Here is a 25,169-nt window from a genome sequence, read left to right as displayed (position 1 = left end):
ATTTACTACAGGAAGGAAAAAAAATATTAAAAAAACATTGTTCTGTGATGTTTCTGAGAAGCTAGCTTAATCATTTCTTTAAATCACTCTTTCTTTTTTGGTATATTTAATACCCTCTTATAATGTCATTGACTGCCTCCATTTATCATGAATTTTAGTTGTGTTTTAAATATGTGATTCTTTGCATGATCATTCCAAACAGGTGTGGTATTTGAAATAATATAAGAATGAAGTTTAGGGTATTTTTTCTTGGTTATCAATTCATTAAGAAGTTAAAAGAGAAACCTAGGATCTTTTTAGTCTTGAGAAGATTTGTTTTGGAGCACAAACTCATCTCTGGTGCCATCCTGGTACGTTTTTTTCCACAGACAAGAAAGCTGCCTGCAAAGAGAAAATTTTTGTTTTTGAATCTTGCAAGGACTTGGTACAGGTCCCTTCAGGCCGAGTACGTATTATTCACAGACTGGTGGCCTCTGAGGGTCTCAGAGGTACGACCATTTGTCCTCTGAATGATTTAAATCTAACATTTTGTTGAGAATGGATCTTTCCATGTTCTGAATACTGAAATGAAAAAAGAAAGAAAGTATCCATTCAAAACTGGGAGACTCATTTCCATCTGTCAGCATAACAAATGGCTTTGGTTTTACATGGCAAAACATTTGTTCCTATAACTAATACAGACTAATTGTTTTTTCATGAATTTTTAAAACTGGGCAATCAATTTGACAGAAAGTCTGTTCCAAATTATGAAGTGTGAGGAAGGCTTGTTCAACAGTTGCATACTTGATTAACCATCTACAAATAATTATTGTAGTTCAGATATGTTCCAAAGCTTCTCTATTCTACCCTCTGTCCATTGTTTTATAGTGATTTCATCTCTGAAGAAGTCCAACATAGGACTGTTCACTTATGCGCTGTCTCTTAAGAGATTATTTTACAGAGTGCATACTTACTTAATGTTAAAATACTTTTCCCTATTTTGTGCTTTGGTGGAAGGTGAAAATTGAGAGGGTGTTTATTTAGAATTTGCATACATACTCCCTACTTGAAAGTTGAACTTGAATGCATTTTGAGCTTGCCTTCCATTTATTATGTTATTTTGGTAGAAAACTAAACTTATGCTTAGGGGGGGAAATACTGAAGCATTTTCTTCCTGTTACGTCTAATTTTTCATTTGCTTTTTACTATTCCTCATTTGTAACATGGAATTAATTTATGATAGTGCTTGCTTTTGCAAAAATGAAAGATTAAATATTTTGTTTGAAATTGAATGAATTTACTACCTCAGTTTGAAACCTGCATTGCAAGATGCATAAACAGTGTACTTTTGTGCCTTTATGCTTCTTTCATCATCAAAATGACAACTAATATAAGCCTTTGGATATTTGATTCTGGGAGCTATGTATATTTTTCTGCTGTTACTTAACCTTCAAATCTGTTCACATTTTCAGAAAGCTTCCAAGACTTTTTGGTGCAAACAGATTTGAGATTTACAGGATTAAAATGCAGTAGAAACTTGGGTTTGACTTGCAGGATTGTTCTACATCATCATCTATTACAAGGAGAAACTGATTTTTCCTGAAACACCTGCAAGTCAATGAGTCAACAATGTATGTGTTGCATACATTTCAGCAGATAAAGCTGATGTGTATGCAATTATAATGCAGACTTTCTTTGTTGTGTTACTGAATATAAGCAACTATAAAGGGAGGGAGTAAAATACATTAGTAAGACAACAAAAAGAGACTTAAATTATCTGTAGTCGTTTGTAATCTATAGAAATTCTTACTGTGCCTGCTGAAGTCTGAACATCGCATGTTACCTTGTTCAAAGATAACACTCACTGCTGCTTTCCAAGGCACATGAGGCTGAAGGGGCCGCATGCTCTGCATTCCAACTCTGCAACTGCTGGACCTCTGGGATGACCATAGTTCCTTTGCTCTTTTTCCTCTTCTCTTTTGCATGTAGAAATGGTGGAGTTTGTAAGATAGTGTGCATACTTGGGTGTGTTTATGTGTATATATGTATATACACAAATGTAATAATATATGTATATATTTTTATACATCAGGTTTTGTGTGTGTATGTATATATATGTATACAAATATATATAACCACACACACACATGTGGGTGTATGTGTATGTGTATATGGACATCTCAGTAGCAGTATGCCTCTCTTAATGGACTGGCCTTGCCTAAAATGAAAACAGCTGACATAGAAGGGTGGCAGCTGAGGCCTCTCCCTTGACTGACAGCCTGTTAATCTAGTTTGGCTTTTTTCCATGTAATGAATTTGTAGCTGTTTAATGCAGGTCATATTTCCTCCCCTACTCTCTGTTTTTACTTCTAACACACTAAAAGCTCTTTTAAGGGATTATATGTTAATAAACTGAACTGCATGCTATATTGTAGATCTCCTTGAAATAATTAATACCAGTTTCTTTTGTATGTTTTTCAATGAAATGTTTTCCTTTTCAAGATGTTCTCTAATGTCCAGATTTATTAAAAGTAAAGCACACTGCCAGTCTGCTGGAAAGAAAAATCATCTTATTCAGAAAGTTTATGTTTAGTCATTCTTATATCTTTAATGTGCAGAACTTGCAACCTTGCTTGGCCTCTGTGTGCCTTTCACGATACTGCAGTTAAGTTGTGGAATTTGCATAAAGCTAGAATACTTTGTGTTGTCCATAAATTGCACTCCCAGTGTTCACCAAAATAAATATCAGATGATATATTTATGAAATCTTTACCAGCAAGACCACTTGAAAGAGTAAATGATAGTAACTGTCTTACCTCCTTTGATTTAGCTTGTTTGTTTTACTACTGTTCCCCTCCCCTGAGAGCTATCCCCCACTTCTTAGAAAGATGAGATAGGATATTTGTGCCATGGTGTAGGCCGAGCAATGAGTGTATAGAAGTTAGGTACCAAAAAAATGAGAAGGACTATGCCTTAATTTATCCTTTTCTGGTCTCAATCACTGTGCTAAACCTTTTTGTCTTTGGTAAAAAGCACTACTGGTGTCTGTAATGCTCACCTATCCTTGCTGTGTATTTCTTAGACAAGGATGAGTGTTCAAAGGACAATGGTGGCTGCCAGCATGAGTGCATCAACACAGTAGGAAGCTATGTTTGCCAGTGCCGAAATGGATTTGTGCTACATGAAAACAAGCATGACTGCAAGGAGGGTAAGTAGTATGGTATTTGGACAGTAGATGATACAACTCTTTCAGAAAGATCTTTGCAGATATTTCTTTTCCAAGGAAAAGAAAGGAAAGAATGGGATCATGCAGTCGTAGGCATTTGGGCTTAATTGCTCCCTTGCCCCTCTTCCCTCATTCCCTCCATCCATAGCTCTTGTGTGTGGCTGAGTTTGAGGTTCCATGGAAACATGGTTTAAAAAACTTGGAGTTATTGACCACTCAGCTTAAACGAGGAGTGCTACTTTTAGTAGTGAAGTGTAGAGTATTTAGAGCTGTGACAGGATATTTATCTAATGAAGTACATAACAGAGGGGCAAGAGTTTTTGGAGAGAAGCCTGGCAAAGTTGTGATTTGCTCCCAATAGTGACTGAACCCCAAGGTACGGGTGAAACAGTAGCTATCTTCAAGAAATTCCTTTCAGGGTTTATTTTAGGGGACATATTCAGACAATCCAAATTTCAGTCAAGTTATACATCTTTCTTCCCATTTACTGTCTAAAGGTGTAGCAACCTCAGAAAACAGTGGGCTTGGGGATGTAAGTAAAATTTAGATTATCTGCAAATGAACTGTACATGTGCAATATCATAGGAGCTACTGTAATTTCTCAAGGCTGTATTCTAGCATGGACCTAATTTGCTACTAAACATGTGTCCCTTGTGAATAGCTTGCATTATGCCTGGTGTTGGGATGATATTTGCCTCCTCTAAAATATTCTTGCCAAATAATTTTCTGATGTTTATAAAGCAAATTAAGGTTGTTAAAAAATGAAAGACAAAAGGAGATGAAGCAGGTTTTTTTTGCTTGCCTTGTCTAAGTTTTAGATTTTTCATTTATTGAGAGAGGCACTTCTGGAAACAGTTATGATTTGAATGACTAAGCTGTTCTTGGTACATACTTACAATTCAGTCTTTGCTGTTTTCTGGTTGTATATATTTCCCTAGAAACTGTGGTTTAGAAATCAAAATGATTGCTGTGCAGCAGCAGCATGAAAATTAGTGAGAAAAGATAAAAATAAATTGTTCTAGAAATACCGTTTGAAGTTGGATTGGCAAGATTTCTCATGTGGATTCTCATACTTATTTGCAAGCAGAATGGGGGGGGGGGGGGGGTTAGCAGAATATTTAATTATTTTTCAATACTTTGTTTATGTTTATTTATTTACTTATTTAAAAAGTAATCCATTGTAAACAACAATATATGTTTCACGAATCAAAGCATGCTGGGTTAATTGCCATGAAGTGTTCATCAAAGGGGAGAAAAATAATCCTGCACACCAAGAAGGTGCTAAGCTGCCTTCCTACTAATCCCTTCCATTCAGTGGGTCCCCTGGCAAGCAAGAGTACTTCTCTGGCTACCTCTGAATATAGACCCCCAGACTAACTGATGCTATTGCTGTTGGCATAGCTGAGTGTGAACAGAAGATCCACAGCCCCAATGGCATCATCACGAGTCCCAACTGGCCCGACAAATATCCCAGCAGAAAGGAGTGTACCTGGGAAATCAGTGCCACCCCCGGGCAGAGGGTCAAATTGGTGAGTTTCTACCTACCCTTTTTTTTGCTCATTTCTTCCACCAAACCTGCTTCTTAAATGACTGCACTCAATGATTTGAAACTGTTACTCATCTTTACTATCCAATTTGCAGCCAAAGGTAAGATGTTTTAAAGAAACCCTGCTGATTCCTGTCCATTCCTGGCAAACTGGGGCTGCTCAGTGTGACAGAGCTGTGAGTTAAACTTTGTGATCATTGCACTCTGCAAAGCAAAGGGCAGGAGGAATCCTTTTCTCCTATGAGAATTTAGTATATCAATGTTGCAATTCATAAAATTTGCACAAAGTTTTGAAGAATATGGTAGAGTACATTTACGCAAACTCCAATATATACAATATTGGAAGCAATATTAGAAGTTATGAACAGTCCTCTTCACACACCTTTTGCATTTCTATTCTTCACTTTTTGAAGAGGAAAAGAAGACCCAAAACCCAGAATCTGAACTTCTCATTTAAAGGTGGCTCCAAATCTTAACATAGGTAGAAGAGCAGCTTTACAAGTAGAGTTATGTGACCTTTGTGTCTAGCTGGCTGAAGACAGTTCTGATGGCTGAAGACAGGCTAGCAGAGCTCAGGGAGCTCTGAAGTTACGTAACATTTTTACAAAGCCAAAGACATGGACCTGTCCAGGAGGCTTGTCTGCTGTGAGCTCAGCCTCAGTGTTTCTTGGTACTTGGGGGAAAGCCGCATGACTGCCTCTGCAATACCTGTGGCAAATGGCTCCTTGGTTCAGTGGTGAATTCCTCCCACCTTTCCACATCTTTCACTGATCTGAGAAAAGGGGGATAGGTTTCTAAAGAAATGGTGTTTAGAATCCATGCACAGAACCTTCATTACAGGTGTTAAAACAATAAACAAATGTGCTACAATAATACCTGTAGAGAAACAAACAAACAAACAAACAAAAAAAACACCACTGATATTTGCACAGGCATGCAGAGTCTTTGTCCTGAAGAACTTACCAATGTGAACATGCTAGATTTGCAAATGAAAATAAGAATTGCAGTACACACAAAAATGCCACAGAAAGGAAATTGGGAGTCAACTCTCTCCATAAAAAAGGTAATTTAAATGCTTTGGAGCAAATAAACTTGAGTCATGTCTCTACTTCAGAAAGGTAGAAGCAATAACCTAGTTTGATATGGGGACGAAAGGGATATTGCCATCTTATAACTCCTGACCTTAAACAGAGCCATAAACTCTGTTACTCATGCTGATGTGAGATCATTTGTTGATTCCAGTTCTCCAGAAGTAAAATGGTCAATGTATCCCTACAGAGGGGGGTGAGGGAATGAGTGGTATGAGTGATCTGCCCATTTAGGGGTGAAAAGCACATTTTTAATTCAGAAGGCCTTCCGTACTGCCAATTAACAGTATGTCACCCTGGCTGCATAAAACAAAGCCAGCCAGGCATCTGCATAGGTGTGTTACTATAAAAGCTTTTTCGGTGCTTTTAACCTCAGCAGGCAGAATTTCAGCATTTATATTTCTTTATTGATATATCACATGGATCTATTCTAAAATATTTATTTATTTATTTATTTTTAAATTGTATTTTGCCAATGAAATTGGAAAAAAATAGACTTTTCCTAGATATTTTTTTTAAAGAATATCTCCATGATTTAGAGCCTGAAATACACCTTTCTGTGAAACCCAGTGGGGTCAGTCTACTAAATGCTGCATGTATTAATATCTTTAAAATCTGTCTACTGCAGCAAAATGCCAAATTATTAATACCAAAGCAATACTTCCACTATAGATAAATATTTTTTCTTGGACTTCCACACTGTATTTAAGTTTACTCCTCATGGTTTACTTAGCCAAATTAAACAAGGAGAGAATTGATTTCTTTACACTAACAAACTACATGAATTGTTAGGCTGTGCTTCATTTTCTGAGGGATGTGTGTACAGAAACTAATCTTTTCTTGTGATTGCTCTCGCTCTGATAATCACTGAAGTCTCTTCCTGAGAGGGGTAAAGTTAAGCATTTGGTGTAATTAAGAAGCCTATCAAAAAAAAAAAAAAAGAAAAAAAAGAAAAAAAAAAAAGAATATGCACTTCAGAATTTTTACATGAAATGTGAAGATAAAGACAGCTTTGAAAATGTATGTACCAGAGGGAGATTTTCATAAGTTAATCAGCAGGATGTTTATAAGAGACAGACTGAAGTATCCCATTCAGGCAGCTATCCATAAGTGCCACCAACATATCTAGTCAGTAAAGTGCTATAGATAGGTTGGCTGTTCAGAAGCTGTACATAACACTTCTGAATACCATTCCTCCTAATAAGACAATCAGAGACAAACTGTAGTGATGGAAGGGTAGGTATTCAAACGTATTTGTCGCAGGAAAGGCCAATGTGATTTAATTATTACTACCAACTTCATTAAGTTATTTTTGAACACTGTTGACATTAAATAGTAGAGAGAAAGTTATCACCAGCTCTTCGGTTATGTTCAACTTCAAGTTGTGTTAGTTCTTCCCTTACCAAGCCTGTTCACAGCCTGTTGCTAGGAGCTGACCACTTTAAAAAGAATAAGAAAAAAAAGGAGATTGTCTCTGAATGTTTGAAACTATTAGTTATTTTGATTTTTTTTCAAAGACCTAATATTAAGATTTGCTTTTCCTTTAAAATAACGTTTATTTGATTCTACTTATTTCTAGACTCAATTGCTAGGCTGTCAGTGGATTTAGGATTTTTTTCTGTTCTTCTTTGTGGGACTCAATATAATGTGCTGTCTACCTACAGGTATAAGAATCTTGGTGATTATTCAAATGTTAGAAAGAATAGATGTGCCTTACAGTTCATAGTGAGAGGCATTTCCTAGAGAGCAATCTTTTGTGCTGATGAGAAATGGACAAAATTTGTAATTTTCCTTTTAAAGGAAAACTGGATGACATCTATCACTGCTGTTGACTCCAAATTGGCTTAACTCAGTTCTGTATTTGACTTACACTCTCAGCTTTCCTTCCTTCCTTCCTTCCTTCCTTCCTTCCTTCCTTCCTTCCTTCCTTCCTTCCTTCCTTCCTTCCTTCCTTCCTTCCTTCCTTCCTTCCTTCCTTCCTTCCTTCCTTCCTTCCTTCCTTCCTTCCTTCCTTCCTTCCTTCCTTTCTTTCTTTCTTTTCCATTTGCCGAGGCGATCAGCTCCGGGGACGCGTTCTGCAGCGGAGCGGGGGATCGGGCCAGGCAGGGCTAATTTTTCCGGCATCGAGCCTACTTGAGGGAGCCGCCAGAACCCGGCAGCCCTCGTGAGGGAGGCTGACGAGGCGAAGGCGGAGCCAGCAGCGCCCCCTCCCCAGCCGTTCAAAAGCTGCCTCTAGGGAGCGCAAGTGACCAGGAGCGCGGCGAACAGGGCGTGGCGCGGCAGTTAGCGCGGCAGTTCGCGCAGGAAGGGCAGAGCGCTCCTCCTTCACACAAACAACACCTCCTTAACAACAGCCGTAGCTAGGTGATAATGGTCGCCATCAGGCACAGCGCACTCTCCAGGAAGTCGGTACACACCCAGACCGACTACCCGTTAAAAAATGCCGCAGTTCAGGTCACCGGATGCAAGGAGTGTCTGAACCTGTTGCTGCCATCGGCGGGAGGCAGAGAAACTGCGTGCGTGAGGTGCGAGCAGGTGGATGACCTGGTCCGCATGGTGGCGGAGCTCAAGGAGGAGGTGGAGAGGTTGAGGGCCATCAGGGAGTGTGAGCGAGAGATAGACTTGTGGAGTAACTCCCTGCAGGGCCTCAAGGGGAGGTACCGAGGTGAGACTCCTCAAATGGGGGTGGACCCCCTGCCCTGTAGCTGTCGGGCAGAGGGAGGGGATCTGGGAGCTGAGGAGGAATGGAAACAGGTCCCTGCTCGACATCGCAGGCGACGCCCTCCCCTTCCGGCCCCGCATTCCCAGGTGCCCTTACACAACAGGTTCGAGGCCCTGGAGCTCGACAGACCAGTAGCTGAGGAAGAGGTAGCAAATGTTCCCAGGAGGATGCCTAGGGTGAGGAGGTCGACTCCACGCCTCAGGACTGCCTCCATCAAGAAAGACAGGAGGGTTATTGTTGTTGGAGACTCGATTCTTAGGGGAACAGAGGGCCCTATTTGTCGGCCTGACCCTACCCGTAGGGAAGTCTGCTGTCTCCCTGGGGCCAGGGTCAGGGACGTTGCCAGGAAGCTTCCCAACCTGGTACGCCCCTCTGACTATTACTCTCTTTTGATAGTCCAGGCGGGCAGTGACAACATCGAAGAGAGAAGCCTGAAGGCTATCAAATAGGACTTTAGGGGACTGGGTCGGTTAGTGGATGGAGCGGGAGTGCAGGTGGTGTTTTCGTCCATCCCTACGGTGGCAGGGAGGGGTTCAGAGAGGACACGGAAAGCCCACCTGTTAAACACGTGGCTCCGGGGCTGGTGCCAACGCAGAAATCTTGGATTTTTTGATCATGGGGCACTTTACTCAGCACCTGGCCTGATGGCCGCAGACGGGTCCCTATCTTTTAGGGGAAAAAGGATCCTGGTCCAGGAGCTGGCAGGGCTCATTGAGAGGGCTTTAAACTAGGTAGGAAAGGGGATGGGGCTGAAGCTAGGATTGTTGGGGCTGTGCCAGGGGGAACGATGGCAAGGCCGGAGGATAAGGCAATGGCCCAGCTGAAGTGCATCTACACCAATGCACGCAGCATGGGTAACAAACAGGAGGAGCTGGAAGCCATCGTGCGGCAGGCAGGCTACGACTTGGTTGCCATCAAGGAGACGTGGTGGGACCAGTCTCATGACTGGAGTGCTGCAATGCATGGCTATAAGCTCTATAGAAGGGACAGGCAGCACAGAAGGGGTGGTGGTGTGGCTCTCTATATTAGAGAGTCTTTCGAGGTTGTAGAACTCGAGGCTGGGACAAGGTCGAGTCCCTTTGGGTTAGGATCGGCAGGGACAACAAGGCTAGTGTCCTGGTCGGGGTCTGCTATAGACCGCCGAACCAGGATGAGGAGACGGATGAGGAATTCTACAGGCAGCTGACAGAAGTTGCAAAATCTTTAGCGCTTGTACTTGTGGGGGACTTCAACTTCCCTGACATATCCTGGAAGCACAACACAGCCCTGAGAAAGCAGTCTAGGAGGTTTCTGGAGAGCGTGGAAGATAGCTTCCTGACGCAGCTGGTTAGTGAACCTATCAGGGGTGGTGCCCCGCTAGACCTTCTCTTCACAAACAGAGAAGGACTGGTGGAGGATGTGATCGTCGGGAGCTGTCTTGGGCAAAGTGACCACGAAATGGTGGAGTTCACTATTCTTGGCGAGGCCAGGAAGGGGACCAGTAAAACCGCTGTATTGGACTTTCGGAGGGCTGACTTTGAGCTGCTCAGGACACTGGTTGGTGGAGTCCCTTGGGAGGCAGTTCTGAAGGGCAGAGGGGTTCAGGAAGGCTGGGTGCTCTTCAAGAGGGAAATCTTAATGGCGCAGGAACGGTCTGTCCCCACGTGCCCAAAGACGAGCTGGCGGGGAAGAAGACCAGCCTGGCTCAACAGAGAATTGTGGCTTGATCTTAGGAGAAAAAAGAGGGTTTATAAGCTTTGGAAAAGTGGGCAGGCCACTAGGGAGGACTTTAAAGATGTAGCGAGGCTGTGCAGGGACAAAATTAGGAAGGCCAAAGCTCATCTGGAGCTCAATCTGGCTACTGCCGTTAAATATAACAAAAAACGTTTCTATAAATACATCAACACAAAAAGGAGGACTAAGGAGAATCTCCATCCTTTACTGGATGCGGGGGGAAACTTAGTTACAAGAGATGAGGAAAAGGCGGAGGTGCTCAATGCCTTCTTTGCCTCAGTCTTTAGCGGCAATACCGGTTGCTCTCTGGATACCCAGTACCCTGAACTGGTGAAAGGGGATGGGGAGCAGGATGTGGCCCTCACCATCCATGAAGAACTGGTTGGTGACCTGCTACGGCACTTAGATGTGCACAAGTCGATGGGGCTGGATGGGATCCACCCAAGGGTACTGAGAGAACTGGCAGAGGAGCTGGCCAAGCCACTGTCCATCATTTATCAGCAGTCCTGGCTATCGGGGGAGGTCCCAGTTGACTGGCGGCTAGTAAATGTGACGCCCATCTACAAGAAGGGCCGGAGGGCAGACCCGGGAAATTACAGGCCTGTCAGTTTGACCTCAGTGCCAGGGAAGCTCATGGAGCAGATCCTCCTGAGAGTCATCACACAGCACTTGCAGGGCAAGCAGGCGATCAGGCCCAGTCAGCATGGGTTTATGAAAGGCAGGTCCTGCTTGACGAACCTGATCTCCTTCTATGACAAAGTGACGCGCTGGGTGGATGAGGGAAAGGCTGTGGATGTGGTCTACCTTGACTTCAGCAAGGCTTTTGACACCGTTTCCCACAGCATTCTCCTCAAGAAACTGGCTGCTCTTGGCTTGGACTGGCGCACGCTTCGTTGGGTTAGAAACTGGCTGGATAGCCGGACCCAAAGAGTCGTGGTGAATGGAGTCAAGTCCAGTTGGAGGCCAGTCACTAGTGGCGTCCCCCAGGGCTCGGTGCTGGGGCTGGTCCTCTTTAATATCTTCATTGATGATCTGGACGAGGGCATCGAGTGCACCCTCAGTAAGTTCACAGATGACACCAAGTTAGGTGCGTGTGTTGATCTGCTTGAGGGTAGGAAGGCTCTGCAGGAGGATCTGGATAGGCTGGACCGATGGGCTGAGGTCAACTGCATGAAGTTCAACAAGGCCAAGTGCCGGGTCCTGCACCTGGGGCACAATAACCCCAAGCAGAGCTACAGGCTGGGAGAGGAATGGTTGGAAAGCTGCCAGGCAGAGAAGGACCTGGGAGTGATGGCGGATAGTTGGCTGAATATGAGCCAGCAGTGTGCTCAGGTGGCCAAGAAGGCCAACGGCATCCTGGCTTGTATCAGAAACAGTGTGGCCAGCAGGGCTAGGGAGGTGATCGTCCCCCTGTACTCGGCTCTGGTGAGGCCGCACCTCAAGTACTGTGTTCAGTTTTGGGCCCCTCGCTACAACAAGGACATCGAGGTGCTTGAGCGGGTGCAGAGAAGGGCGACAAAGCTGGTGAGGGGCCTGGAGAACAAGTCCTACGAGGAGCGGCTGAGGGAGCTGGGCTTGTTCAGCCTGGAGAAGAGGAGGCTCAGGGGTGACCTTATCGCTCTTTATAGGTATCTCAAGGGAGGCTGTAGCGAGGTGGGGGTTGGTCTGTTCTCCCACGTGCCTGGTGACAGGACGAGGGGGAATGGGCTTAAGTTGAGCCAGGGGAGTTTTAGGTTAGATGTTAGGAAGAACTTCTTTACTGAAAGGGTTGTGAGGCATTGGAACAGGCTGCCCAGGGAAGTGGTGGAGTCACCATCCCTGGAAGTCTTTAAAAGACGTTTAGATGTAGAGCTTAGGGATATGGTTTAGTGGGGACTGTTAGTGTTAGGTCAGAGGTTGGACTCGATGATCTTGAGGTCTCTTCCAACCTAGAAATTCTGTGATTCTTTCTCTCTCTCTTTCTCTCTTTCTCTCTTTCTCTCTCCTTCTCTCCTTCTCTCCTTCTCTCCTTCTCTCCTTCTCTCCTTCTCTCCTTCTCTCCTTCTCTCCTTCTCTCCTTCTCTCCTTCTCTCCTTCTCTCCTTCTCTCCTTCTCTCCTTCTCTCCTTCTCTCCTTCTCTCCTTCTCTCCTTCTCTCTTTCTCTCCTTCTCTCTCTCTTTCTCTCTTTCTCTTTTTTTTTTTTTTTTTTTTAAATCCATGGGATTTTATTTAGATATAAGTGACACTATATATTTAGCATCATAAAAGTAGGATGGCTGACAACAATTTGAGAGCAACAGGAGGAACTGCTGTACAGCTGGTTTTACTGCCCCTGCATTTTTTTTCCCGTAATAGAGAACACTAACTTTCCTGTGAAATGAACCTATGCCACTGTATCATTCAACTCTCACTGCCAACTTTTCACAAACTGAAAGTTATATTCTGAATATTTTGGTTCTCTGGGCAAAAGGCTTTATATTTTAGCTGTTGATATTTCCTTTAGTTCAGCTGTGAATATAAATTACCATCACATTTTACATTTGCTGAATTCCACAAGAGACTCTGTAGGTCAGATTTCCTTTGTTGTACCACATAGAATGAATAATTATATGCATTCAATATATGCATAATATTTGTTCAGTAACTGACCGTTCAGTTGTATTCTTTTCAATATTGCTTCTTAATCCTTTAGTGTTTTGTGTTTATTCTACTTTTTGTAAATAGCTATATAACTACTTATGAGTGCATTTTTACTTGGTGTTTTTATGATATTTTGAATTCCACCTTGAATTGTATGTTATTTGTGAAAATTCACAAAGATGTGTATGTATAATGCATATGTATAATGCATTCTCAATGCTCATGGGAGAGGAAAGTACCAACTTTTTGATCTTTAAGGCTCAAGTTCAGATATGACCCTGGTCAAAAAGCCACATCTGAAATCTCTTAGTTGTTGTCTTGAAATAAATTTATTGATAACAGTCCAGTCTTGGAAGACACTCTTCCATATTTGAAAAGCAAGTATTAGTCATATCTGCTTTAGCAATTTCTGTAGGGTGTGACATATGCCTTTGGAAAATGCCTATGGTTGGACACTCCAAATCTGAGAAATCTAAATGCCAAAAGTTTTTAAAAGTAGGTTGGTCAGGCTCTGCTTCAAAGGACACTTAATATATATTTTTAATAGAACTGAATTTGTCCTTACAAGCTTCCGTAAGCACTGATAGAGACTGTGAGAATCCCCAGGTGCTCAGAAACTGAAATAAATGCTTTGAAGTGTAGAAGAAACATCACAGATTTGAGATGAAGTAGTTTGTGATCATTGTGTTCAGACCATCAGAGCAATTTGAATCTTCTAGGGAGAGGTGAGGAGGGTGAATGTGTCTGCTAAAATGTTTTTTTGTTGTTTGTTTGTTTGGTTGTTTTTTTTAAATACAGTCAAAATCATTTTGCTATTTTTCATAGTAATTTCACTAGCAAAAATATGACGTTAGCATGAAGGATGCAGCATGAAATATTATTAGTGTTGTAACAATAAAAATAGTATCTCCAGATAATAGATTAGAAAATATAATTATCACATATAACAAGTCATGTGGAAAGGTCATTCTCAAAGGCTTCGGTAGTGGAGGGACGTTAAAAAAAAAAAAAAAAAAAAAAAAGCATTATGATTCCCAGATGTTTCAAGGCCTCAACTATCTGAGGAACCAATAGATTTCCTGCTTTTCGCTTTGTTTCAAATGTTCTGTGAAATTTGGAATAATACTATAAAGGGCACGTATTCAAAAGAAGGCCATAGTATTCTAGATTTAATATTCTGTTACAGATACTCATTGACTCTAAAGATTCCCTTTTATGTGAAGGGAAATTGACAGTTTTAATCATTATTCCACTCTCAAAAGTGGTACGTGATTCAAACCTACAGAGTTGTAGGAGCAGTAATGCTAAATCTGTCATCTTTACATCTACGATGTATTCTGAAACATGCTAACAGTACAAATGTACGTTATAAATACAATACTACGTTGCCTCTTTTTTTAATTATTTGTTTTTCTTTTTTCTTTTTTTTTTTTTTTTCCTAGACCTTCAATGAATTTGAGATAGAACAACATCAAGAATGTGCCTATGACCACTTGGAAGTTTTTGATGGTGAAAGTGAAAAATCACCAATTCTGGGACGCTTATGTGGCAATAAGATACCAGATCCTCTTATTGCTACTGGAAACAAAATGTTTCTTCGCTTTATTTCTGATGCATCAGTGCAAAGAAAGGGCTTTCAAGCAACGCACTCTACAGGTCAGAAAATCAAGATGTGGTTTACTAATAATTTTCCCTTCATTCTTTAGTAGAAGATATTTACTTTTTACTAACAAACAGGATGAATTAATAGATAACACAATGTTACAACTAAATCTAATATAAACCTTAAGTTTCATTAACCTTAAGTTGGAAAAGTCAGAGAATGCAAATAATATGCATTATATATGCATATTATGCATAATATGCAAATAATAACTCATATTGTAGTCATTTCTTTCTCTCTCTTTGCCTCTGACTTTCTATTTTTCTCTTTCTCTTTTTTTTTTTTTTGCTTTGTCTTTTTTTTAATAATTTTGTAGGAAAATAAAATAATTAATAATAATAATTTTATAGGAAAATAAAATAATTAATAATTTTTATAGGAAAATTATTAAAATATTTTGAAACAAAAAATCTCATAAAAAGATGATGTTGGCATAGACAGTCTAAGAAATATTTCCTAGGTTTCATTAGTTTGTAAAAGTTTCAATAGCTTTTCATTGTATTTTATATGGCAATACTTCACTGGGGCATGAGATGCGCCTCTATTACTTTCCTCTTCTAACTTAAACACAAGTTTGGGCTTTGTATAAACAGCTATTATTTCCTGTAGAGCTAAAAAGGAAATACAAGCCAAGGAAGAGTAAGAAAAATAATACTGAAAACTTTCTTAAGACAGTAAGAATATAATCTCTTAGAAATTTGCCATTTAATTTTGTTGTTTTGCAGAAATCACTGAAATTGAGAATAGTATTTTGCAATTGCATTAATAGACGGGGACGTTTTCAAAGTGCGTGCTTTATTTCCCAGACGTTGTTTGGCTTACAGTGGCCCCTAGTGCTGAATCTCTGAACTTCCGTTGCTTGCTGTAAGACGAGGAAAACGTTTTTGTGTGATTTTTTTTCGTTTTTCTTCATTTTTTCATCCTCAATATCTGTCTTTACTTTCAACAGTTCATTTTCTTTCATCCAGTTTTTGGAAATTAATACTAATGCAGAAAATATTTATAAGTACCTGTTTTAGTACATGAAGTTTTCTGACAGGTAGCAGTCATTAATGGAAGGATTAGACGCTGTTCATACCATTTGATATTATTCATCAAGTCGATATGTAATGCTCAGCTAATCATACATCAGTTTTAAAAATTCTTATTTTTTTCTTCTGCTTTGTTGAGAACAATTCTAAAACTGTGTTAATTTAATTCCCCCTTTTTAATTTCCCTTTTAATTTTCCTGGAAAAGCAGTAAACAGCAGTATATGAACTATTTTTCCTCTTCATGATCTGAGCCTGGAAAGTGCAAAGCTTAACCACCTATCAGTCAATTTATGTTTTTCTTGTTTAAGATTCTGTTTTACAAACATGTCATCATTTGTCTTTCCCACCTCGGTAAACACTTCCCTTAGGCAGAAAATTAGATAGAAATAGTAATAATTACTCATATTAAATTACCATGAGGTAAATAATAAAAGGTCAAAAGTCTTGTTAGAAACAGGTGTTATGAAACTACCATTGAAAAGTGCTGCATTTTATATATATGCCTTATTTGTAAAAACTTTTTGAGCAAGCTTTTTTTCTGAGAAAGCCTAGAGAATAAAATCTGCCCTGTTTTTAAGAATGTTGTAAAAATAATTGTTTGCCTCCTTAAGCTAGAATATCTATTTCACTAGACTGTTTTTGCATGAAGTGTTCATTAAGTTGAACAGCACATCACCTGCATGTGAATTGAAGTACCAGTGAATGACAGACAACCCAGAATTTGTAGCCTTGAGACCAAAACAGTTGTTCCATTTTACCTCCGTGATTTGCACTCATGCCCAACAAATAGATACCCAAGTGTTTAAACAGTGCATTGTATTTTATTATTATTTTTTCTAGCAAACAATAATAAACATGATAACACTATAGCAAACAATAAAGATTCAAAAAACAGATTGGATAGAAAGACTTCCCAAACTTCCCCAGGTAGAACAAACAAATAAAGAAGAAATTCTTTATAAGGAAAAAATTCTTTACTCTGAGGGGGTGGTGAAGCCCTGGCACAGGTTTCCCAGAGAAGCTGTGGATGTCACACCCCTGGAATAGTTTAAGGCTGGGTTGGATGGGGCTATGGGCAACCTGGTCTAGTGGGTGGTATCCCTGCCAATGGCAGGGGGGTTGGAACTGGATAGCCTTTAAGGTCCCTTCCAACTGAAACTGTTCTGTGATTCTGTGAAAGGGAATTGCCATTTTCTGCAGCTGCTAGTATGGCTATGCATTTTCTTTAAGGACGTGTCACAGTTCACTATATATATATTTTTTTTCTTTAGCAGAAAAATAATGATAAAATAGTCATAAAGTAAATGGAATTTAAAAAAAAAATACAAAAGGAAAAACAACAGTTAGAATAGCAATGAGAAATAAATGCTTGAAGGATCTTGTTTGTCCAACAGCTTGATAGACAGTAAGGTTCTTTATTATCTAATTTATAAACTCTTTAAATAGTTATAAACAAGCTCTAATGCAACATACACATTTTATGCCTGTGTAGAAACAGAGATTTATAGTCTGTTTTTGGCATAGGGCAAGGTTCTTCAGTTTAGAACTTGCCACAAGAGAATTCCTCTGTCAGTGACAGCTTTTTCCCAGCCAGGACCTTTTGCAGAGAAAAACCTGTCCGTGTCCATGAACTACAAAACAAACAAACTGGCAAGGTTAGCTGTAGTGTTTAGTATTGAACTGGTTCTCCAGGCACAGCATTATGATTAAATTTGACACTCTTATGTAACATAGGACTCTTACATGTGCTCCTGTTGATCGCTGACTGCATGTGCTAGAGCTGATACTCCCCCTCATCCCCATCACTTGTTAATGATGTCATTAACCCATGTCAAAAAGCTGACACCACTGACACCACTTAGAGCACTTGCCTTGCTCTCAAATGACCACCTGAAGGAGGTTCTACCTCTTGAACCACTTTCCTTATACCTTTGGCATTCCCTTTTGTCTTTTACTTGAAAATTATGAAATATTCTCAAGTCTTAAAATTTATTTATTAAAATACATATACATGTATATTTAGAGGAAACATGGAATGGATCTATCTTCATACTGGGTAGTATTTCACTCTACACGTCATTTGATTGACCTGTTTGTGGAGTAAAAATGTACTCTGAATAAGATGGGGCAGCTATGGAAAGGAAATTTTAATTTGCACTGAATAAGCTTCTTAGTTCTCTTTTCCACCCCAACTTTTCAGAGTGTGGTGGTCGACTGAAAGCTGAAACCAAGCCCAAAGATCTGTACTCTCATGCTCAGTTTGGTGATAACAACTATCCAGTTCAGGCGGACTGTGACTGGCTCCTGGTGGCAGAGCGAGGCTATCGAGTTGAGTTAATGTTTCAGACTTTTGAGGTTGAAGAAGAGGCAGACTGTGGTTATGATTACATGGAGCTATTTGATGGTCATGATAAGTCAGCAATGAGACTTGGTCGATTTTGTGGATCTGGGGTAAGTAACCAGGTGATAAAACTTTTCTTTCTTCCATTTTATTTATTTATTTATTTTTTTTTTCACTGCAATTAAACATAGAAAGAAAGAAGAGGCAGAGGAAAGAAAGGGACAAGAAGAGATGAGGTTATCTTACTACACCTTATGACAAAGCTACCAGATTATCTACCCCATTTTTTTTTATATATAATTTTAGAGGCTTGTACTAAAATGCACCAATGGTATTTGAAAACTTTCCCTTGAAATACTTTCAATAATAAATATTCTTGTCTAGTTATTGATCAAAGTATTGTAATGTTATGTTAAGTTTTAGGTAGCTGGCAATGGAGTGCTTTTCAGTGCCCCCTTCCCCCTCCTCCCCCCCCCCCCCAAAAAAAAAAAAAAAAAAGGTAGCAGTGTTTTCAGTGTTTTCCCATAGAGAGAAATGCATTGGTGTTGAAAATTATCACATTCAAATTCTGTCAATGCAAAAGAAGAAGCCACATTTTATGGGAAAGGGGCACCTGGGAAATATTTATAATGCAGTTGTCTATTGCTTAAATCTGATTCTAGGAAAAAAAAATGCTCTTAACTATGTTATTAATATGGGCCTTAAGAAAGCTCTGTCATTCCAAATCTATCTCTGACATGGATTAATTGTGAGACATGGAGGACATTGTATAGGTGACATCGTGGAAAGGATGCATATTATTTCTACTTCCAGAGTTCCATTGTTCTGTTGGCTACCTGCCTTGTGAAAGCTGGTGCTATGATCCCACAAGTCCTCATCAAATCCTTATATATGTGCAAATGCAAGCACAATTTCATACATAGTCATGGCCTATGTATGAAAAGGTTTACAAAAGGCTCTACATGAGATGGTAGGAGCTCTTAATCAACCACATTCTACTTTTTGGATATAACTACAGTGCCTGATCAGTGCATCTGAGGTGATGGCATCTCAGTCATTCAGACTAGTTGCCAGCTTAAACCCTTTTTAAGGCATTTTAATGATACTTTAGATGAAGGAAAGGTGCTACCACTGAACTGCAGGCAATGTATGCTAAGGGAATTGCTACCACTGAGATCAGCATCTACTACGTTACACATAACAACACTTTTCAAGTTGCCCTGTGTTGCAAATAGAAGAGCAGCGAGATGGAGAATAGCCCAACCTCAGACTAAAAAAAGTTTTTTTTTTATTTTTTTTTTTTTATCACTGTTAATCACTGTTTTTGTTTTTCTGCTATGATATGGATGAATGGCTTAATAGACTGTTCCAAACCAAGTGCGTAAAAAACATGGAATTAAATAGAAAAGCTGTTGAAAGCAATTAATCCAAACTGAAGGTCGGGTAGGGAGGGGGGGGGGAGGAAGCACTGTTAATACACATTACTACTTTTTCAAGTTTAGAAAAAGGACTTGGTATTTCAGTTAGTACTTCTGATCAATGTGCTTCAGTAATAAAGCAGGCCACCATGAGGGCTGTGAAGAATATGTTTGAGAATAGGCCAATGTTGGAGTCAATTGTTTGTCTAAATATAGAACATTATGAATGGTCCTGCCCTCTCACTTACATGACTGCAACAGAACTGTAGAAGACATCTGGGAAGGGCAAAAAAAACAAAAGAGCTTCAGTTTTCCTTGTCTCTTAAGAAAAGGTTGCAGAGATATTCAATACAAATTGGAGAAGGTAAATCAGATTTGGAAAATGTTTAGTTTAGCATTGATTTAGATTGTATGAAAGGATGCTGTTCAATCTCAGAACTCAAGATTGAAAGAATGCTTGGATACACTCAGTACACTGAGTACAAAAACCCAAAAAGATGTAATAGATTATTTCAAAATTTCTGTTAGCAAGTGAAAATTCAAACATCTTGATATAAGCTGGCCTTCAGCTTTTAGGAATTTAGGATGGCATTTCCTCGGTCTGCCTTAAAAATTCATACCCTGTGACTTAGAGCTGAATGAGTAGAAGTAGTTTGTTAGTTGATATAAGATGACACCATGTGCAATTACACAACTACACAACATGGCATAACAGCAAAAGAGAAGTATCCATAAGAAAAAATCTGAATGAAGGGGATAAATACACAAACTAGGCATATAATTTATTTATTGTTTGTTCATTTATTTTAGCCACCAGAAGAAATCTATTCAGCAGGGGAAGCTCTTTTACTCCACTTTCACACTGATGATACAATCAACAAGAAAGGATTTCATATACGATACAGAAGTATAAAATATCCAGATAGTGTGCACACCAAAAAATAACATGAACCTCTATGTAAGGAAAGGAGAATGTGGAAAAAAAAAGAATGCGCAATGGAAAAGAAGGAAAGTGTCTTTTTTTTTTTTTAAACTGAAGTTATTAGCACAAAATGTTTTATATGAGTTCAGTTGAAATTATGACTTATAAGACCAGAGTCTAAAATAAAATTAAAAAAACAAAACAACAACAAAAATCTGTCCCAGTGGAATAGACAAGATGATGATATGCAGGCTCCATACTCGACACTTCTCTGTGAAGCTGGTGAAAGGACTTTGCATGCTTCCAGGAGAATATGAAAGCTTTTGTTCATAGTTTGATGTTTGTCATAGATGCGTGCAGATTCAATCAGTTGTGTTTAGGGGAAGTGACCCGTTCTTCCTTCTGACAACTGTTTGTTGTCCAGGAGAAAAAAATAAAGCTCTTTCAGTTCACACTCAAAATACTCTCCTTATATCTAATTGCTTTAACATTGTATCTTGCATACATTGTGTACAACGACTTGAAAGAAGATATGAAATGGGAAGGTCTTCCTGCATTGTTCTGTATTTTTTACCAATTCATCTATCATATCAGGTTATCAGTTTTGAAACTGGAAAGTCATACTTCTGAAACATAACTGATCTTCAGAGTACTTTGTTTTACTAATGACTGAAGTCTGAACTGTTACACTGGTCATCGGTTGCTTGACCAATCACTAGGTGACTGAATTTGAACAATGTAAGAATCTGAAAATGTTAGATTTACTGGTAAAGTAAGCTATCTCTGATGATGTGCTCTTATTTTGCACTGAACATAGAATATAGACTGAGATGAAAACCTGTCATGAATCAAAATATGTATCCATGAGAGGCAGAAATAGTATCATCTGAAACTCCTCCTATTGAATTTGTTTTTGGCAGTACATTTGGAACCACTACTAAGCTTTGTTTCATCAGACCTCTTTATAAACGAGCTAACAGCCTGATTTAGCTAATCAGAAATGAAGCTGCAGCAGCATCCAAGTGGGAGGTTTCCTAAAGATTCTTTTTTGGGGGAAGAAGAGTATCTGTGATGGTGGAAAAAGCAAAACAAAACAACGGAGGATTTGTTTGTTATCAAGAGTGAATTCCTATGGTGCTATTCCATGAACATTTAAAACAAAAACAAACCAAGAAGTTTTAGACTTTTGAGCCAACAGCTTGCAGATCATGAATGTCTCCCTCTGAGTGGCTGCATCTGAAGAAGGAAGGCTTTACTGCTCTGAGGGAGGGCAGGTTGCAATGGCAGCACTAGTCCTGTGGAACAACTACTACTATTGCCTTAGAATCCTCGCACATGATCAGACAGATCTTCCTGTAGATACACCTCTAATTTGATAAATAATTCGACGACTCAGATGTTTTAGCATATGCTAACAGAAGGATCTTCAAGAGAAAACACCATCTGCAGAATGAGATCATCTGCCTGTAAATACAGTGACTTGCTTTTGATGTAGACATATGTTATGTTTAGAACTGAGATACTTTCTATGTGCTTTAGGCCATACATGGCTTTAGTCATAATGTATATGCATTATGTAAGTATTGTATGAATGAGTGCTCCAGGGGAGTGAGAGGTATTGTGTGGATGAACACTGAGTTGTTTCTTTATGTGCCAAGTTCTATCAGGACCCTGTTCGACTGTAGCAACTTTTCTTTAAAGGCTTCATAGACAGATAACGAGGATTTCTAGTTGGCAAGAATCAAGTTAAAAGTATTATGTTTCACTCTACAATAAATATTATTTTGATATCCTTTGATGTAAGTTGCTACTCAGATTAGCTTAGTTTCTGTTACATTACTATGAACATACATTGGCACTAATAAATCTGATCTTTTTTTTTTTTTTTTATAAAAATAAAACCCAAATGTCTGTATAGTTGTCTTTCACTGCTTTAACACATGTATTACTGCTATATATTATCATTTTCAGTTTCAAACAACTTACGTTAATGAAGTTCAACAACTGAACAATTACTGTATTTTTATAATGCTGCTTCATTATCCTTTTTTTTTTTTTTTTGGGTTCATTTTTTTTTCAGGATGTTTGCACAAGGATTACATTTTATCCAAGTTGTTTTACTACAAAAAGTCAGGAAACTTACTGTAGAAGTCAGAAAAGAGTTGTCATAAACTTTGATTACAAAGTTAAAATATGTTTCTCTAATTGCTTATCCATTTGTAGATCCCATATTGCTTAAGAGCAGTGAAGGTGGTGTTCTTAATGATCTTGATGATGGATGGACAGTCTGGTTCATATCTTCTCATTGGCCTCATGATTCTTTCAGGTGCTGTTAAAAAGGGACGTATTTCTGAGTTGTAGGAGGTTTCCCCCTTTGTAATGAAAACTGCATATTCAGTGAACTCTGTGTTTAAGTATGCCTTATAATTAGCCTAACAATGGGAAAATAATGAAAAAACTATGTACAGTGATTAAGTTGTGAAAAACTATGCAAGTTTCCCCCAAATCTTTGCAAACGAGATTTTTTTTTGGCAACATAGTATTTAAAGATCTTGCCTGTTGACTAGTCCACAAAACCAGATACAAAATACAATAGCCTTCAAGACCTATACATACAGCGTGTCTAATGACAATGCTCCCAGTAGGATGAAGATGGTACTTACTTATTTTAATTCCTGTTTGCCACAACCTTTCTGGACTATGGGCAACCTGCTGGATCTGTAACTTGATATAAAGATTTCACCTCAGCTCTGTAAAGAGCACCTGATATGTGCAGAGTAGTACTTACTTAGTACGTTATTAAAATCAGAATAAAGTGTCAAGTTGATGGAATATGCTGTCAGGAATATGACCTGTTTAGTTGACTGGCTCTTGAAGAATTTAAATTTGTGGTCAACATCATGCTCAGGTAAGAAGGAAGATATGTTTGTGAAAGGCTATTCTTCCATCTTTAGGAAAAAGAAAACAAAACAAATCATTGATGAAAGTCAATTAAAATGGCTATGTTCCGGAAGAGCTGAGGATCCAGCTGCAGTGAATAAAGTGCAGATATCAGCAGATACTCTGTTCTTTGCTGGCCATTTGTTATAATCTGCAACATATTTGAGTAGTCTTACCTTGTGAAACATGTGAATCAGCAAACTGAACCAAGCATTGGTGAAAGCTAGGTCAGATCTTTAATGTGGTAAGGCAGCGTTGCTTTTTCATTTAAATCAGCTTGCTTTTGAACCACTGTGAAAAATTAGATTAATTGGCTGGAAGCTTTATTCGCTTGGGGGATCAGGGGATCAGTCCTGCAATTTTGCTATGATGTCACGAGTACAAGTGGCAAACTTTATTTTTTTTTTTTTTAATAATACAGGAAATTTTTGTTGACTTCACAGGTTGTATGCTGTAGTAAATGCAGCTGTGTGGTGCACCATCGTAGAGCACAGTCACTGCGTAGGCACACTGGAACTTTCTCTTGTAATGAAATGGTTCTGTTCTGGTAAAATTTACAGATCTCAGAGTTGGCTGAGAACCTGGTATGGATATGTAATTCCAGGAAAATCTTCCATCTTAAAGTAGAACAGACTGGAAGGGAATTTTCCTTTGATTTCAGGTCTTAAATTGGGCTCAAATGAGTATCAAGATGTAATGGGTTTTCCTGCAATAACATATGTGACTATACAGATTGGCACAACTTTATTTAAAGATATGCTCCTTGTTATTTTGTTTTAATTATTATTTGATATTTATTATTTTTATGAATCAATTATTAATTGATTCATAAAATAAAGTGGAAAAAAAAGAGGAGCAAGGACAAACAGAATGCTCAGAGAATGAAAACAACAGTACCACCGATACAAATGTTACATTACCAAATAAATAAAAAGAAAAAGCAGAATAAAATAGATATAATCTCCAGAAACAACACTGTTGCTAATATTTATATATATATTTTGTATGTATCTTTCATAGTCATTACAAATACTTTATGCTGTATTGCTTTCACTTACTTGAAGGAAGAATTAGATTAACAATTGGATAGCTCAGTGTGTTTTTTGACCAGGGAACTGCTGATAACCTGAGAAACAAAAATGAAGGAAAATGCATTTTGCAATTTTTTGCTTATTAGAAAATGTTTTAGTTCCTTGTTCTGAGTTCACAAAGGAAACAAGTTGTAGCAGTTGCAAAAAATATTTAGAGCACTATGATATTAGGTGAACAGTGAAAGGGGAAACAGTTGCCAGGCTTAGGTCTCGTTGTCTTTATCCCACCTCCACAACTGCTTTCTCTCATGTTTTCTCCTTGTCTTTGTAGATGGTCTTGTAGCATATCAAATTCCAATCAAATCCAAGATGAAGCAATATACATATAAACAAGTTTTTTTTTTTTTTTTTTTTTTTTTTTTCCCTCCAGCGACCTTCAGGTGTAGTTATTCTTCCTGTAGTTAGAATTATTGACTTCACATAATGTTGGATGGAGTTTGCCATACGATGGCAACTTCTGAAATACAATACTAATGATCATTAGGAATATTTAGTCTTCTCTTAGGACGTGATCCATGGATTTTCTCTTCCAGCATGCTAGACTTGGTTCTTTGTAGCCATGTTTCAGGTAAACAACAACGCAGTGAAATTGAATGGAGGGAAATTACAATGGACAAGGAAGAAGGAAAAAGAGAGTTTGGCTCTCAAACAGCATGTTTGAGTGAAGAGTGAAATTGTTTAGGGCACATGATGGGTTATATGTAGGAGAAAAAGAATGAATTAGAACAATACAGTATTTAAGCTGAGAAGAGAGGAGAGGAGACCTATCCAATGTTACAGCTGGAATAGTTTCCCAGGGCTAATAGTACCACCTCATAAATATTTAAAAGCTCTTTTGTACTGAATATTGCCTAATGTAGTAGGAGCAA

The 25,169-nt window shown here is 38.9% G+C and overlaps 1 protein-coding gene across 3 annotated transcripts in view; it reads left to right on the top strand.

Moving 5' to 3' along the window:
* Nucleotides 1-20,292, top strand: part of TLL1 (tolloid like 1) — a gene marked incomplete at both ends in the record, with an annotated part of 129,940 nt that extends 109,648 nt beyond the window's left edge. For 2 of the 3 annotated variants that reach the window (XM_084285612.1, XM_084285613.1), the window contains 5 exons: nucleotides 3,062-3,187; nucleotides 4,607-4,734; nucleotides 14,336-14,549; nucleotides 17,789-18,039; nucleotides 20,158-20,292. In XM_084285612.1, coding sequence (XP_084141738.1) covers nucleotides 3,062-3,187; nucleotides 4,607-4,734; nucleotides 14,336-14,549; nucleotides 17,789-18,039; nucleotides 20,158-20,292 — 854 coding nt within the window. Of the gene's footprint in view, nucleotides 1-368; nucleotides 489-3,061; nucleotides 3,188-4,606; nucleotides 4,735-14,335; nucleotides 14,550-17,788; nucleotides 18,040-20,157 lie in introns of all 3 variants that reach the window. The other variant, XM_084285611.1, reaches the window with a different exon arrangement.
* Between the last annotated feature and the right edge of the window lie 4,877 nt (nucleotides 20,293-25,169).

This window comes from Netta rufina (assembly GCF_964035555.1).
Source record: "Netta rufina genome assembly, chromosome: 4".
Taxonomy (NCBI): domain Eukaryota; kingdom Metazoa; phylum Chordata; class Aves; order Anseriformes; family Anatidae; genus Netta; species Netta rufina.
The sequence above is the reverse complement of the archived record's forward strand: the minus strand, read 5'-3'. Positions and strand labels throughout refer to the sequence as shown.